The 15,229-nt window shown below is 45.2% G+C and overlaps 1 protein-coding gene across 2 annotated transcripts in view; it reads right to left on the bottom strand.

Annotated features, from left to right (window-relative positions):
* The window catches only part of STAB2 (stabilin 2), a 125,110-nt gene that overhangs the window by 36,851 nt on the left and 73,030 nt on the right, over nt 1–15,229 (bottom strand). For both annotated transcript variants that reach the window (XM_053661603.1, XM_037160777.2), the window contains exons 35-44: nt 14,316–14,444; nt 13,042–13,098; nt 11,692–11,787; nt 10,500–10,695; nt 8,975–9,070; nt 6,364–6,409; nt 5,433–5,509; nt 4,121–4,246; nt 1,886–1,959; nt 686–757 (exon numbers count right to left, since the gene is read on the bottom strand). In XM_053661603.1, the coding sequence (XP_053517578.1) occupies nt 686–757; nt 1,886–1,959; nt 4,121–4,246; nt 5,433–5,509; nt 6,364–6,409; nt 8,975–9,070; nt 10,500–10,695; nt 11,692–11,787; nt 13,042–13,098; nt 14,316–14,444 (969 nt within the window). The remainder of the gene's footprint in view (nt 1–685; nt 758–1,885; nt 1,960–4,120; nt 4,247–5,432; nt 5,510–6,363; nt 6,410–8,974; nt 9,071–10,499; nt 10,696–11,691; nt 11,788–13,041; nt 13,099–14,315; nt 14,445–15,229) is intronic.

A 15,229-nucleotide genomic window follows, 5' to 3' on the forward strand; every position in this document is an offset into this window, starting at 1 on the left:
CTCCAGATGAGCTTGCCACACCAACACCAGGCGACAGTAGGGACCTCCCTTGGAAAGGAAGGGCTTTCATCACGGTGTGTCTGCGCTGTTCTCATGCCTATAGCTGGAGGCTCTCAGGCGGGCGATGTGTATGAATAAGAAAAGTAAGGTGTTTCGATGGGGCCCCACTGGGGTCACTGCCTTGTGGGAGGAACAAGTACCTCAAGAAGTGGTCGAGACTGGCCTTTGAGTCAGAGAGATGTGACTTCAAGTTCTGGCTGTGCTTTTGCTTGCTCTGTGATCTCAGGCAAGGACCTCCACTCCTCCCATTTGCAGGGGGCTGAATTTTGGCCCTCTGAAAGGTATGTCCACCTCCTAAGCCCTGGTACTTGTGAGCGTGTCCTTGCTTAGAGAGTCTTTGCAGATGTCATTAAAGATCTCGAGATAAGATCGTCTTAGATTAAGCAGGTGGGCCTGCGGTCCACCAGCATCCTTACTAGGAAAGAAGACCACAGAGGTGAAGGCCACGAGGAGACAGAGGCAGAGACTGGAGTTTCCCCACATTAGCACTGGAACGTGAGGGAGAAATGAGCCTCATGCCCAAAGCAGCTCTGAGGCGATCACCCCAACACCCCATCTCCTAGAAGAGGGTACCAGGCGCCCCATGCCTGACCTGAGGGGGCCTCGGTCCTAGAGTTGTACTCACGGTTAAGCAGATGTTGATGAGCGAGCAGACCTTCCCGTCTCCTGTGTATCTCGGTAGACAGTTGCAGACGGCCTGTCCGGGAGGAGAGGGCCACGGGTCAGTTCACAGATAGATTCTGCTGGCTCTCACACTCGAATTCCATAACATTACTGGTGATGTTCACAGATTTTACATTGGTGATATTTATTTTAAAATCATAACTGTTATCTTACATTTTAGCACCTTGGGCCTACCTCACTCTAGTACTGGGATCTCCTAACTATTCTACCTTTGCTACCAAGATAGTTTATTTAAAAAAACAAAGCTTTGTTACCTTATTTGGTCCCCTGCCTTTTGGGCACTCAGCTGTTTTCTCTCTTAGGTTTGTAAAGGTTCAGTTTGCAAGGAAGCTAAGCTCTCGCCCACTCCCATTTATAATCAGTTCTTGCTCATCTCCACCCAGGCTCTGCCCCCTGGCATGAACACCGGGTGATGGCTTTGCAGGCATATCAGTTGCACATGTGAAAATAATCAGTCAAACCCACTGTTTGACCAAGGAAGTCAGCTGGATGTTTCAAGTTGAGGGAGGAGACACTGTCTACAGGAAGCTGGGGACTGCCTGGTTCGTCCCCATGTCCCTTGTGCCATGCTCAGGAGGACCCAGGCACGGGGGTGAGTGGGGCTAAAAGCCAGCTATGCTCTATTCACCAAGCGGTGTCTAGAAGGGGTACCTGCTGCTAGAGTGTCCCCCTAAGGGGTGGATTTCCCCTCCTTTGGAACCCTCAGATTTTTTCACCTGCCCAAATCTATGCAATAGGGAGGCCCTTGCAAGGCTACTGTGTTAGGGAATAGACAGTGGGCCTAAAAATGTCATCTCTGCTGAGGCACATGCATTTCAGCCTCGAGCCAAAAATACCTGTGGGCTTCTGGGAATCAGGGAGCTGAAAGACGGGGGAATATTGTTGAAGATCTTCTAGGTACTTCCGGAGCCACGGGGTGTTTGGAGAAGACTACTTCTTCCCACTCTAGGAAAACCCCTTCTCCTGGGGACCCCTTGTCTCCCCTCCCATTTCTCCTCATTCCCACAGAATGGCCTCATTGGGAATGCTGTCAAAATTTCCCCTAAAGTGTTTATTTTCTGCTGAGGTCTCTTCTCTGCCCTCTTCTCTCAGGCCTGGGTCTAAAGACCTTTAGCCTCACCCCCAGGGAGGCAGAGCTCACCTGGTTGGGTCCTGTCTGTGTGCACTCAGCGTGCCTGTGACAGCCACCATTGTTCTCCAAACACGGGTTGATCTCTGTAAAGCAAAAAGCCAACCCCTGGCGTGAGAATCACACCTCATTTTCAAGTAAAGGCATCTTGAGAGACAGCTAACTGGCTAATTGAGCAGGTGTCAAAGTGTGATTCGTTTTTCTGGCAGCCCTAGGCAGAAGTAACTCAATGCGGGGTGTGGGGGGGCAGGACCAGGTATGGTTTCTCAAAGTTGACTCTCTGGGATGGGCTGCGCCAGCAGAGCCGCCATCTGTGGGCTTGAATCTGTCCTCTGTTGAATGAGTGTAAGCGTTTGCAGCCAAGGACTTGAAATAATAGAATCTTGGAGTTCAACCCAACACATTATGAATGATGAGATTTAGGAATTAAAAAATGTGTTGCAGCCCTGGCTGGTATAGCTCAGTGGATTGAGCACGGGCCTGTGAACCAGAGGATCGTGGTTCGATTCCCAGTCAGGGCACATGCCTGGGTTGCCAGCAGGTTCCCTGCAGGCCAGTTCCCTGCAGGGGATGCACTAGAGGCAACCATACATTGATGTTTCTCTCCCTTTCTCCTTCCCCTCTAAAGATAAATAAATAAATAAAATCTAAAAAAAAAAAATGTGTTCCAACCTTCAGAATATAATTGATTCAGGGAAGAATCATTAGTAGATGCTAATTTTAGGTGAAATTTTTGATGAGGAGCCAAATATTTGCTTGGTGTTAAAGTGTCTTCCCACGGATTGCTTATTAGTACCAGTGGAGAAATCAGACAGCACCTTGACCTTGGGGTCAAAATTAACCCCACAAATGAGAGGCAGCTGGGAGCCACAAGCTTCCAGTGTGATATTGGGCCTGGAAGGCCAAAATCTGAATATAATGATGAAAGAACATCAGACAAATCTCAAATGAAGGACATGTTAGAAGAAGAAAGTTGGGGTGGTGAGTGGTATTATTCCAAAACGTCCATGTGATAAAAGAGAAAGCAAGGCTGAGGAAACTTCCCAGGTCAAAGGAGAATAAAGACACAGGATAACAAAAGGCAATACCCACCCCTGGACTGGATTCTGCACTAGAGGAAAAAACTTGTCCAAAAAAGACCATTATTGGGTCATTTGATGGAATTGGAGTACAAATGATAATTAGACAAAAGTATTAGATCAATAATAAGTGTACTGCAGTTGGTAACTGCTGTGGTTCTGTAAGAGTCTGTCCTTATTCTTAAGTAGAGTCAGGTGTTAAAGGATAAAGGCAATGTGAAATATAGAGCTTATTCTCAAATGGTTAAAATATAAATGTAAGTATATAGATGGAGAGAGAGGGAGAACAAAAGATAAAGCAAATGGGGCAAAATAGTAACAATAAGTCAACCTAAGTAAAGAGGAAATAGGTCTTCTTTTGGCACTGTTTTTGCAACTCTTGCATATGATTTTTTTTACAGCTAAAAAGTTAAAGTTTAGATAACTTAACAATAGCATATCTTTAGAGAAGAACAATATGCAGCCATTAAAGTAATGATTTGGAGGTATACTTATTTTCTGGGCGGGTTGTTTCATCATGTTGCTCAGCAGAGTAAACATTGTATGTCACAAGACACATTTCTTTGTCTTTAAAAAATACACGCACACAGCCCTGACCAGTGTGGCTCAGTTGGTTGGGCATCGTTCCACAAGGTGAAAGGTTGTGGGTTCAATTCCCACTCAGGGCACATGCCTGGGTTTCGGGCTCACTGTACAAGAGGTGAATGATCGATGTTTCTCTTTCACATCAATGTTTCTCTCTCTTTCCTTCCCTTCCTCTCTCTCTAAACAATAGATAAGTAAAAATCTTAAAAAATACATGTATACACAGCAAAATGGGGCCACTTAATAGTAGCAAGAGCGGTCATCTCCAGATGCCCCACCCTCCCCAGCCTATATGCATCCTCTAATTTTTTTATATTGAGGATGAGCTACTTATACAAAAAAAGAACCAATAAATGTTTTAAAATTCAGTTACCACCAGTAATGTTTAACTGTAAAAAGTATTTCCCCCTTCCGCTTTCAAAGCCATCACGCATGTTCATACCTTCGTGGTCGCATTTCCACACCCTCACACCTTCCTGCCCAGGCAAACTGAAAGACGGCCCAACAGCGTCCACACACTAGGCTTGTACAACAGGGCCCCGACTCTCAAACCATTGCCACGGCACAATGGGATGGCACGTACCTATGCATACGATGCCGTCGCCAGCATAGCCTGCCTTGCACACGCACACCCGGCTTCCTGGGGCGGTTCTCTTACAGGTAGCCTTGGCAGAGCAGCCCCCATTGCGGACCGCACAGGCATCGATTGCTGCGGGATACAGATGACACAGAGCAGAGAAGGGGGTGGGGACATGGACACATTCTACTTGTCACCAAGAAATGGAAGTGCTTCTGAATGGCAGGTGTTGGGTTAAGGAAGAATAATTCCAAAGAATGCAAAGGGTCAGATTTTTCCATCGATGATGCCTACCAAACAGTAAAAGAAGAATACATACCAAGTTTTCACGAATTTTTCTAAAAACTGGAAGAGAAGGGAAGACTTCCTAATTTATGTTATGAAGCCAGCATTCCCCTGATATCAAAACCAAAGTCATTGCAAGAAAAATATAAACCAATATCTTTTTGAACATAGACACAAAAATCCTAAAAAAATACTTGCTGGTCAAATTCAGCAATATATAAAAAGGATTATATACAGTATTCCCTGTTATCCATGAGGGGGCACATGCCGAGACTTGCTGTGGATGGAAATCCACTGGATAATATCACGCCTTATGTATACTGTTTTTTCCTATACATAGATGCCTAGGATAAAGTTTAACTTATAAATTAGGTACAGTAGGAGATTGACAATAACTAGTAATAAAACAATTATAACAATGTACTATGATAAAAGTTATGTGGATGTGGTCTCTCTCTTTCTCTCTATCTCTCTCTCTCTCTCTCAAAGTACCTGGAATTTTCTATTTAATATTTTCAGACTGTGGTTGACTATAGGCCACTGAAACCATACAAAGGGGAATGACCCTACACCATGACCAGGTGGGATCTACACGGGAACACAATGTGGTTTAGTGTAAAAAAAAATCAATTAATGTAATGCAGCATTTCAGTAGAATTAAAGACAAAAATTACATGGTCATCTCGATAGAAGGAGCAAAACATTTATTGAAACAAGTTCAACAAGGTTGTGAGGGCTCATGTCTCTCTCTTCCTCACTCCAGAGTTCCCATGCCCAGGTCATGTACTAGGTCAATCAAATCAGTGTTTTCAAAAGCTCTTCAACTGAGGTCAAGGGTGTGCACCACTGCTTGGAGAGAATGGGTGCAGCCCCTCAAAAGTGGTTTCCCTTTCCTGGGCATAGTCAGCTGCCTTGTTCCACCCAGCTCCCCAGCAACGGTTGGTAGCGGCTGCCCACTCAACCAGCAGGAGCACAGGTTTCCCCACAGCTCATGCTAGTCTTTCCCGCCCAGAGCAAATTCTGCTTCACTTGCCTGTGCAGACTGTCCCATTCCCTTGGAATCCCGCCGCACATTTGCACAAGGCTGTGCCATCTGGATTGAGAAGGCAGCTGCCAGGAGAAAGGGCAAAAGCATTTGTAGACTTTGTAGATAAGACTTTGTAGATAAGCACACAACACCCACCCTGCCTATGGCCAGCGGTCCAGCTCCTGCCCCAGGCGGCACTCAAAGGTCCTGCCTACAGGCTCAGGAGAACAGTCCCTTCCTAGTTTGGCCACAGGCACCTAAAATTGCAGTCATTATCAGGCAAACTAGAGGGTGTATATGTGGGCGTGAGCTCGGGGTTAAGGGGTTAAGCTACCCATCAGAGAGTCACCTGTGTGTTAGGGGCTGTGCTTCACGCATTGCTGCCTGTAACTTACCCAATAGCCCTGACAGGTGGGTATTATTATTATTATTTCCATTTGCAGGTGAAGAAACCAAGGCTTAGAGACATTAAAACATTGAGTCAAGGTCATGCAGCCAATGACAAGACAGAGGCTCATTTGAATTCACCTCTAACTCCAGCCAAGAGGCTCCTCATTGATTAACCCATTAAGCCCTGCTGGGACTTAGGGGCATGAAGCTGGAGAGTGAAGCAGGCTTGGCTGTGAGTCAGGAGGAAGCTCTGATGAAAGCAGAGGCCCGCTGGGCTCCCCCTGCCTCTGTGAAGGGGTCTCTGGGGCGTGAAGTGAAGTGCGGACAATGACCGGCATTGTGCCAGCATCCCAGGTAACTCAGGGGGCAGCTTGTTCAAAAAGCTGGATCTGGCAAGCCGATGGCAGTCTCTGCAGAAATCCTTCCAGTTTTATATTAAATTTATCCTAAATCCTAGATACTCTCGTGAGGACAGGGCCTGGGGTGCACAGTATTAGGCAAGGACCCCCTCTGCGTTGTCCCCAGAGGTGGCCCAGAGGGTACCTACTTGGCGCTGGTGTGGCATGTCCCATTGCAGTTGTCTTTTGTGATTGCTGAAAAAAAAATTGCTCCGTCAGACCCCTTTTATCAACATTCCCTCAAGACCAATTTTTAGTAATTGGTGCTAGGAAAAATCTACTTTTCCTGTTGAAAACTATACACATCAAGTGTACTGTGTGTAAAACTATGGGTTCATGTTGATTTTTTAAAAAACAATTTTTAATTTTCAATTACAGTTGATGTCCAATATTGTATTAGTTTCAGGTGTACATCCTGGTGATTAGATGTTATAGGACTTATGAAGTGATTGCCCCAGTGAATCTCGTACCCATCTGACACCATTTATATATTATAACATTGACTACATTCCCTATGACGCTGTATTTTACATGCCCATGACTATTTTGAAACTATCAATTTGTGCTTCCTAATCCCTTTACCCTTTTCATCCATCCCTCAACCCCTGTCCCAGCTGGTAATGTTGTATAGATCATGTAGATCGCTTTTTCAGTGGCTGCCAGGAAGCTCAGAGCCAAATCTGAAGGTCAAATATACTGGTGGGGTGTCTCCCGTGTGCCGGGCCCTGTGCTAGGGGGTGGGATGCAGGGTGGGTAACACTCAGTGTCCTCCCTCAGGGCTGGGTGTGGAGCCAAGTCCCTTCCTGGAGCTTTATTTTCTAATGTATTTATATTTTCCATGTTTCTTATTCTTTCTAGTTTTTCATCACTTTCTTATGAAGTGGTATAAATAAGCAAACACCTAATTATAACAGGTATTAAAGGTGAGTTTTGGGGGGGTATGTGCAGAAATAGCTCAGGGTCTGCCATGCAAGAGGTACTCACTATCTATTCATTGAATTAATTCCTAATTTCCTGGAACAGTGTAGGTTTTTGCTCTTGAATGCTTAGTTTTTTTTTTTTTTTTTTTTCCGGATGCTCCTGGCAGGGGAAGGTCCAGAAAGAGGTAGAGATGAGAAAAGAGTACCCTTTGGGCAGGATGCTCATGCTAAGAGCTTTTGGAAGAAAAACCTCCATAGGCCTGGCAAGTCGCACAGAAGGCCCTGAAGAGGACCTGGCTGCTGCAGTGGCTGCTTTGTGCCAGAGGGGACATTTACAGCCTCACATGGAACCGTGCGGATACAGTGCACTTTTGTGCTTTGATGTGCTCTATCCCCCAAGCCTATAAATCTGCTTCTTTCTATTCACTGTCTATTGAAATCCCAATAATCTTTTAGGTCCTCCTTTCTGAAACCTGCACTAAACCTTTGAGCCAACTTCAATTAATTGGTAGTGACTACACGGTGTGCTCTTTTGACATGACCTCAATCCCCACCTGGCCTCAGAGAGGAGTGCAGTGACTAATTCGGGATGTCTGTCATGGGCTGCAGAGTGAGGAGTCTGCACACAGACACAGGGGCTGTCTTCCTTGCTGTAGCCTAGAGGTCCTGTGCTCCCCACTCCCGTACCACCATTTCTGAACACGGTTGAACATTCATTTCCTTTCCTAGACTGGAAGCTCCTGTGCAGACTGTGCACTGGAGGCAAGACTGGAAAACACGGCAAATGCCTATTGGTAAATAGCTTTGAACTCTACCCAGCTAAGGTGTTTCTCTTGGGGGCACTGAACTGTGTCCTGAGGACAATGAAAAGCTATAGCAGGTAGGAGGTGAGGAACATGATCTTATCTATTGCTATAGACTGAATGTTAGTGCCCTGCCCCAATCTATATGTTGAAAATAATCCCCAATGCAATGGTATTTGGAGGTATGTTTTTGGGAGGTGATTAGGTCCTGAGGGTGGGGCCCTCATGAATGGGATTAGTGCCTTTGAAAAGTGACCCCAGAGAGCATCTTTGCCTCTTGAGCTCTAACACAAGAAGATGACAGTCTGCAACCAAAAGAGGGCTTTCACCAGAACCTGACCTTGAACTGGACTTACGGCCTCCCGAACTGGACATATTAATTTCTATTGTTTATAAGCCATCCAGTATATGATACTTTGTTACAGCAGCCTGAACAGACTCTGACTTCTATGTTTTGGAAAGCTCTCTCTGGCAGCAATGTGGAGAATGGAATGGAGGGAAATATAACAAGAGACAACGAGATGTATCATCAGGCTACTGGTGAGAGAAGGAGCAGAAAGGAGAAATAAAACAAATGCATAAGGATGTATGTATGAGATATGCTCACTGTAGCACTGTATATGATAGCAGAAAATTGTTTTCATAAAGCTTGGTACAGTTATATAATAGCATATTATAGAGAAGTTAAGAAAATAGTGATGTCGACCCATATTTACTCACACAGAAACATATCCATCATATAAGTGAAAAAGGAGACTAGACAATAGTCTGTAGACTATGGCCCCATACACCTATGTTTATATGCCTATAAAAATTTTGGAAGGCTAATATAAAATATTAAGGATAGCTTTTTCCTGCCTCGGGAGTATGAATAATTTTTACTTTCTTCATTCTGCTTTTGTTTATTTTACAAACTTTTTGCTGCAAGTAGAGTTACTTTTATTGCTCAAGGAAGAAATAAAGATGCCACTTCTGTTTCAGAAGGGGGAAACAAAATGTGTCTGCCGAGAAGGGAGGCCCGAGGGGCTGGCTCTTACCGCTGTCACATTTCACTCCTCGCCAGCCAGCGTCACATTCACAGGAGCCGTCACCAGAGGGTCCTTGGTTGCATCTCCCATGGACACAAGTGCACACTAAATGAAAAAGTGCCCATGCGTTGTCAGACATCTGAGCTCTGTTCCATAACTCATGGATCATTTACTACGAAGGTTCATTTCCGTGCACTTTATTCTCCAACCCGGTTTCAGAGACTAGCTGTCTTTAAGGGAGAGCTGGATTCACAGGAGGGGCAGGGGCCTGGGAGGTAGAGTTGAGCAGGCTCACAGGTGAATCAGGTCATGCCTCTAGAAGGACCATGGTTTTGGGACTGTGTAGCACTGTGGGGCGGCCACCCTGGAAGTGAGAGTGTCCTCAGCTAAGGTTATTGGAGGATCCAAGGTTATGTGGGACCCCTTGGAATCCTTAAGAGTGGACTTTAAAAGAAGCCCATTTGCTACTGGGTTTATATAAACCTGGTGTGGCACTGCCCTCTTCCACCCCACAGAAATGTCAATTCCTTTGTCGTGCACCAGTATCACGAGCCCCTTTGAGAACTGGATGAAAGCTAGGGATGCCTGCCCAAGGAAAAAGCCTTCAGCTCAGGAGGACCATAGAGGACTATGGGTCCCAGGTCGGGAACTCCTGCACAAATACAAATGGGCGATCTTCCATGTAACAGAAAAAATCAGCACTATAATGCCCATTATATATGATACAGCCCCATTATTATGTGTCAACTGTATATTGATTTTGCCTTGCTTGGACCAGTGGATGATGAAGCAGTGATAGCCAGGTTAAACTTATGGTTTTTAGTACAAAGTAGAAGAAATGCTTTGTTTTCTTATCACGAATTAGGAAATCCCCCCTCTGAAGTCAATTAGGTTGTGTCCCTGGGGACAAGAAAGTTCAGGGTAAGAGAATGCAAATGACTTGGCTCAAATAGAGCACTTTTTGAAGGGGGGGGCAAAAACAAATGAAAGTGCGTGGTTTCCTGAGGGTGAATCTCTAGAGTGATCTTCATATAAAAGACAACATCCTGCAAGAGCCAAGCTTTGGAGTCAGGCAAAGTGTGCATTCAAGTCTCAGTTCTGCCTCTTTCAGGTGTGACCTTGGGGAAGGCATCTAACCTCTTTGCCTTAATATTTTCATCTGTAAAATGGGCATGATCTTACATACCCGCCCCTATAAGGTTCCTATGTGGATTAAATGAGACAAGATGCACAAATCTGCTTTACAAACTAACAAGCACTGTCCAAAACTGAGAGTGTGACTATGAGGACCAGCTATGCAGGCAAATACACAAATGTGCGTAGGATGCAAAGTGCCAATGAGCAAATGGGGTGGTGGGTTGGTGGGTCTAGGTTAGGGATGGAGAATGTTGGGCAACTCCGTCCTATGCAAATCACATAACACAAATGATGTTGTAATTCACATGGTCGTGGAGGTAGGGTAACGGCCTGCCTGGAACCAAGGCCGAGTTCCTTTTCTCCTCTGGACGCGGGCAGGGAGGGGAGGGGTGCGTACCTTGGTCACAGTGGATGCCGTACTTGCCCTCCGTGCAGGTCTCGCAGGCTGTCCCATTGAAGCCCTCTCCACACTCACACACACCGGTGCCGTTCACTCCGTCCAAGCAGATGCCATTTCCAAAGCAGACGTTGTCAGCTTGCCTGGGGCAGGGCTGGCACTGGGGGCCAAAGAAGCCCGCACAGCATTCTCGTCTCTGAAATGAAAGGCCGAGGCTGGGCCTGCACTCCCCCCTCCTGGTTTTGTCCAGCTGCAGTGCAGAAATCCCACTGGCCGGACTGGCTGTGTGCCCTGGGCTGTGACCCCACGGTGAAGGGGTTGCAGGAACCCCTGAGAACCAGGGAGGCTGAGCAACTTCCAGGTGTGCCAGGAATGGGCGGAGGTCTCTGCCAAGGAGTTAGGAAAGAGGGAAGGGAAATAGGCAACGAAGAGAATAAAATGAAGCAAAGCGAGAGGGAAAGAGGGCGAGCAGGGACTAAGTAAAACATAATGCAAGTGGTATGGAAGGGGAGGGATGTCGAGGGCTCTCCCCAACCCAAACCTGGCCCCTTCCCATCGTATGTCATTTCACTTGGTACCAAAGGTGGGAGGCCCATGCCAGTAAGGCTTTAGTCACTCTCAAAACAAATCTCTGACAGTTCATGGAAACCCTGTGTGACATTGCATGGCTTGGCCTGACTTTATTCTTAAGGACATGAAAACACACGATCTTGTGAGGCCTTCTGGTAAAGCAGCAAGACAGGAAGTTATAAAGAATTTTCCTGCAGATTCCCAAGCAGCAGGACCTCACAGGTACTGAGCTCTGGGGTCCTGTTTCCTAAATGCCCAGGTGCATCTTCTCATTCCTCAGGCAGTTGGCCAGGTCTTCGGTCTCTTTGGCTTACAAGCGTGCTCAGAGGGCAGTTCACCTCTCAACTTTTCAGCCCCTCAATTTCTTCATCATCTAATTGGATATTGCAGTGTTTATCCGTTTGCTGACTTACCGGGCTGTCCTGAGCTTTCTGGCTGTCACCACTACTTTGAATGACAATGATAATGAAGATAATAAAGTGGAAGATGAGATGGCATAAGGCATATGTGTAAAGGCACATTAAAAATATGACATATGATTAACATCGAGAAATATGACATATGATTACATTTCCCAGTGCCACCTCTATGATTAGGGAAATGATTAAATTGTGATACTCACAATGGTAGTTTTCACACAGACTGATTGGCATCCAATGAACACGGATCGTTTGCCCATGAAATAAATGGTATAGATACATCTCTTCGACTCGTCAGTCTGTGAAATAGTAATGATTATATCAGCTTTTCAGTTAGGAAAGCGTTTTCTACCCTCTAAAAGCATATTGGCGGGTGACACAGGGCAGTCTCTCCGACTGAAATGCTTTGGAAAGGGACAGGGATGGTTTCTTAGAGCTGCTTCGTAGGAGAGAAAACATAGAAACAGTGTTGGCAGCTAGAGGCCCAGGTGGGAAAATCCAAGGGATTCTACTGTAAAGTAGTCTGTAAAAAGAACCGTTCTCTAGAACACTAACTCGAGTTGGGAAGAATCATAGCGTAAACTAGACAAAAATGTCCTTCCAGCACTGTACACCAGCTGGTCCGAGCCTGGATTTCTATGTACTGACTTCTATTCTGCCCTGATCAGAGAAAGGATTAAGGCTACTTACAAAGAACTATGACACACACGGTTAAATTAAAACTCAAGTGAGAGTCAGCATTGTGGCTGTTATAAATAGTAATAATAATAATTATTATTATTTTAAATCTTCACCTGAAGATATGTGTTTATTGATTTTAGAGAAAGAGGAAGGGTGGGGGGAGAAGGAGGGGAGGACAGAGTAAGAGAGATGTGAGAAACATCAACCAGTTGCCTTCCATACGTGTCCTGACCAGGAATTGAACCCACAACCTTTTGGTATATGGGATGATGCTCCAACCAACTGAGCTACCTAGCTGGGGCCTCTTATAAATGATTATTATCATAGTCTGGAAGGTGCGCAAGTATTTACTCTTCCTAATGGTTGGAGCATTGTCAGAATTAGTTTTTTTTATTATATAATAAATAGCTACAAGAAACACAGGTTGGTAATTAATTCAAAGACAAATCCACTCCCCCCCCCCCACAAGGCTGCCATCTGTTTCTTAGAGAAAATCAGTTGTATCTTCAACTGTAGAAGGAAATCAGGCCAGTGGAGCTCGTCCAGGCTGGATAAGGTTTGGGATATGGAAGCTACTACCTTCCTGATAAGTTGTCTTGCTTCTGGCCTCAACCGGCTCCCAGAATATGTGTAAAGAGAACAATCTCTTTCTGGGGTTGAGATGAGCCCCAGTTTCTATTATTTATTTATTAAAATTTTGACTTAGTCCAAAAGAAATGGATTCAAGACTTTAGAAAGATGCATACTACCTAAAAAGGTAAAACAAAAGTAAAACCAGTGAAGAAGTGAAGGAAGTGAAAAGGAGGGGTCTTTGAGGTTCGGACCTCCCTGGGATCCGGAAACTATTTGATCAAAGCGGGACAAATACTTACCAGTGGTTTACCTCCAAACGGGCAGACTGGTTGCTGGGGACACTTCCCACACCTTCCCTTGACAAAACACAGAGGCAAAGAGAACGTTTCATGGTTATTGATTTCTGTGCAAAATGAGGCTGTAAATATGTTTCCAGACTTTAGAGCTGAAGGTTTTAGGTTATAGAACTGAAAATCAGGAAGATATTAGGGAAGCTCATCTGGTCAACCTCTTTAATATTTTTTGAGACAAGCACTTTAACTGTCATTACTTCAGGTCTTGGATATTTGAGCATTGCTTCTGATGCGGATAATCATTTAATGTGAGGAGGTCTTATCTCATTTAAGTCCAAATTTCTTTATCAACAGCCTTCACTTGTTGGTAAGCCATTATTTAGTGGATTGGGCCAGATTCAGTGCCCAGTCCTGGGAGCTCGTAGTCCAGCTGAGCAGTCAGGGTGGGGATAATATATACACTATCATGAAACAAAGAACACAAGTTAAGAATGACAGAAACTCTTGAGTGTGACATGTTCCTAAAACAAGAACAGGTCAATGCATCTAGATCTTAACTCAGCATCTTCTGGAGAGTATGGTGAGGTTGGTTGTTCAGAGTCCTGGCTCTGGGGCTCACACTGCTGGGATTGGAACTCTTCCTCTGCCACTTGTCAGCTCTGCGAACCCAGGTGCATTATTAGTTCACTTCTCTGTGGCTCATTTCCCCCACTGATGGCATGTGGATAGTAATAGTCCCTACTTTGTAGGGTGCTGTGAAAATTATGTGGGTTAGTACATGTAAAAGGTTTAGAACAGTGTTTGGTACATAGTAAGTGCCCAATAAATGTCAGCAGCTATTACTATTACTGCAATAATAGTCATGGACTGGAGTGAAAGTCTCTATTTCCATATTTTCTCTCCTAGTAGCTCAGGCTTGGCCAATATCTGCCAAATACCATAGTCCCCTCTCTGTGCCCGTGGTGGGCATTGCACATCTTCCCTTTGAGAAAGACCTGGCTTCAAAATCTTGCTCAGCACAATCCTCCACACAGGCTCTCCCAGGCATCCAAGGTACAACTTACTACGCTAGACTGTGAGCCCATTGACGGTGGAGGTCATGTCTTATTTATGTTTGTGGAGCCACAGCTGGGTGGTTGTGATGTCCCTTTGCATATCAGAGATGCTCGCCCAGTGTTTTTTGAACTAAATTGAAATATCCTAATAGATGAATCTAATGCTTAAAATGTGAAGAAATAAATCAACATTCAGATGCACTGTTGGCCTTGGATATAACTTACTCGTATAATAGCAGTGTAGTTCATATCACATCTATTCTTCTGAATTTCCAGAACTTTCCCCAAGCCATGGATCACTCCCTTGTCAGTGGCTACATTGGTGTAGTTAATTGGAGCTTCATTTACGTAGAGCTGTGAACGAGAGGGTTCGATGTAAATTTTTATTGTAGTGATTTCAAGGGAAGTAGGGAAATGGGGATCGGAGGCTGTCAATATGACAACAGCCTAAGAGATAGTCCGACATTCGCCCAGAGGGTAGCACGCCGCAGCTGGCCTCGGAGAGGGGAGTCTGAGTAGCAGTCCTGCATCTGGCAGCATCCAGCTGTGTGACCTTGGGCCCCTTGCTTTTCCTCTCTGAATCTCAATGGTCTCTTTTGTAAAAGAAGCAGGTTGTTCTACATAACCTTTGAGGTTTCTCTCCGCCCTTTGAGCTAACTGGTTTATGATTGAAGAATCTTGAAGCGTGATCATTATGTTAGTGACCATTGGCAATATGGCTCCGTGGATGGACTCAGCTGTGCTGCGGACTAGTGGCCCTGCAGGGGGCGTGCTTTCCCCAACCAGGATGTGCACAATGAGATTCACTGTCCTTTCCACACATCTCTGCTTCGTGGTTAATTTGCAATGAACTCTCAGACAGGCAAGGTGACACTTGTATAAGAATAAAAGTAAGTAACTTTTTTTAGAGTTTGTAAAGTGTCCCACCAGATAGCATCGTGTCCCAGCGTGTGACCACTGCTCTGAGGTCAGCATTTTCCCATGTTTCCCTTGGGGTGTATGGTATGTTTGTATCCGTCTTTGCCTAGTGTGTCCATTAGCATCCAAGACGTGGGCACTAGGTCAGTATCTATATGAGGTCGGCTCAAATTCAACTTTAAGTTCAAATTTGTTTTGTTCTGACTTTTTTAAGGAGAAGG

This window comes from Artibeus jamaicensis, unplaced genomic scaffold (assembly GCF_021234435.1).
Source record: "Artibeus jamaicensis isolate MK-2021 breed Jamaican fruit bat unplaced genomic scaffold, CSHL_Jam_final contig_233, whole genome shotgun sequence".
Taxonomy (NCBI): Eukaryota; Metazoa; Chordata; class Mammalia; order Chiroptera; family Phyllostomidae; genus Artibeus; species Artibeus jamaicensis.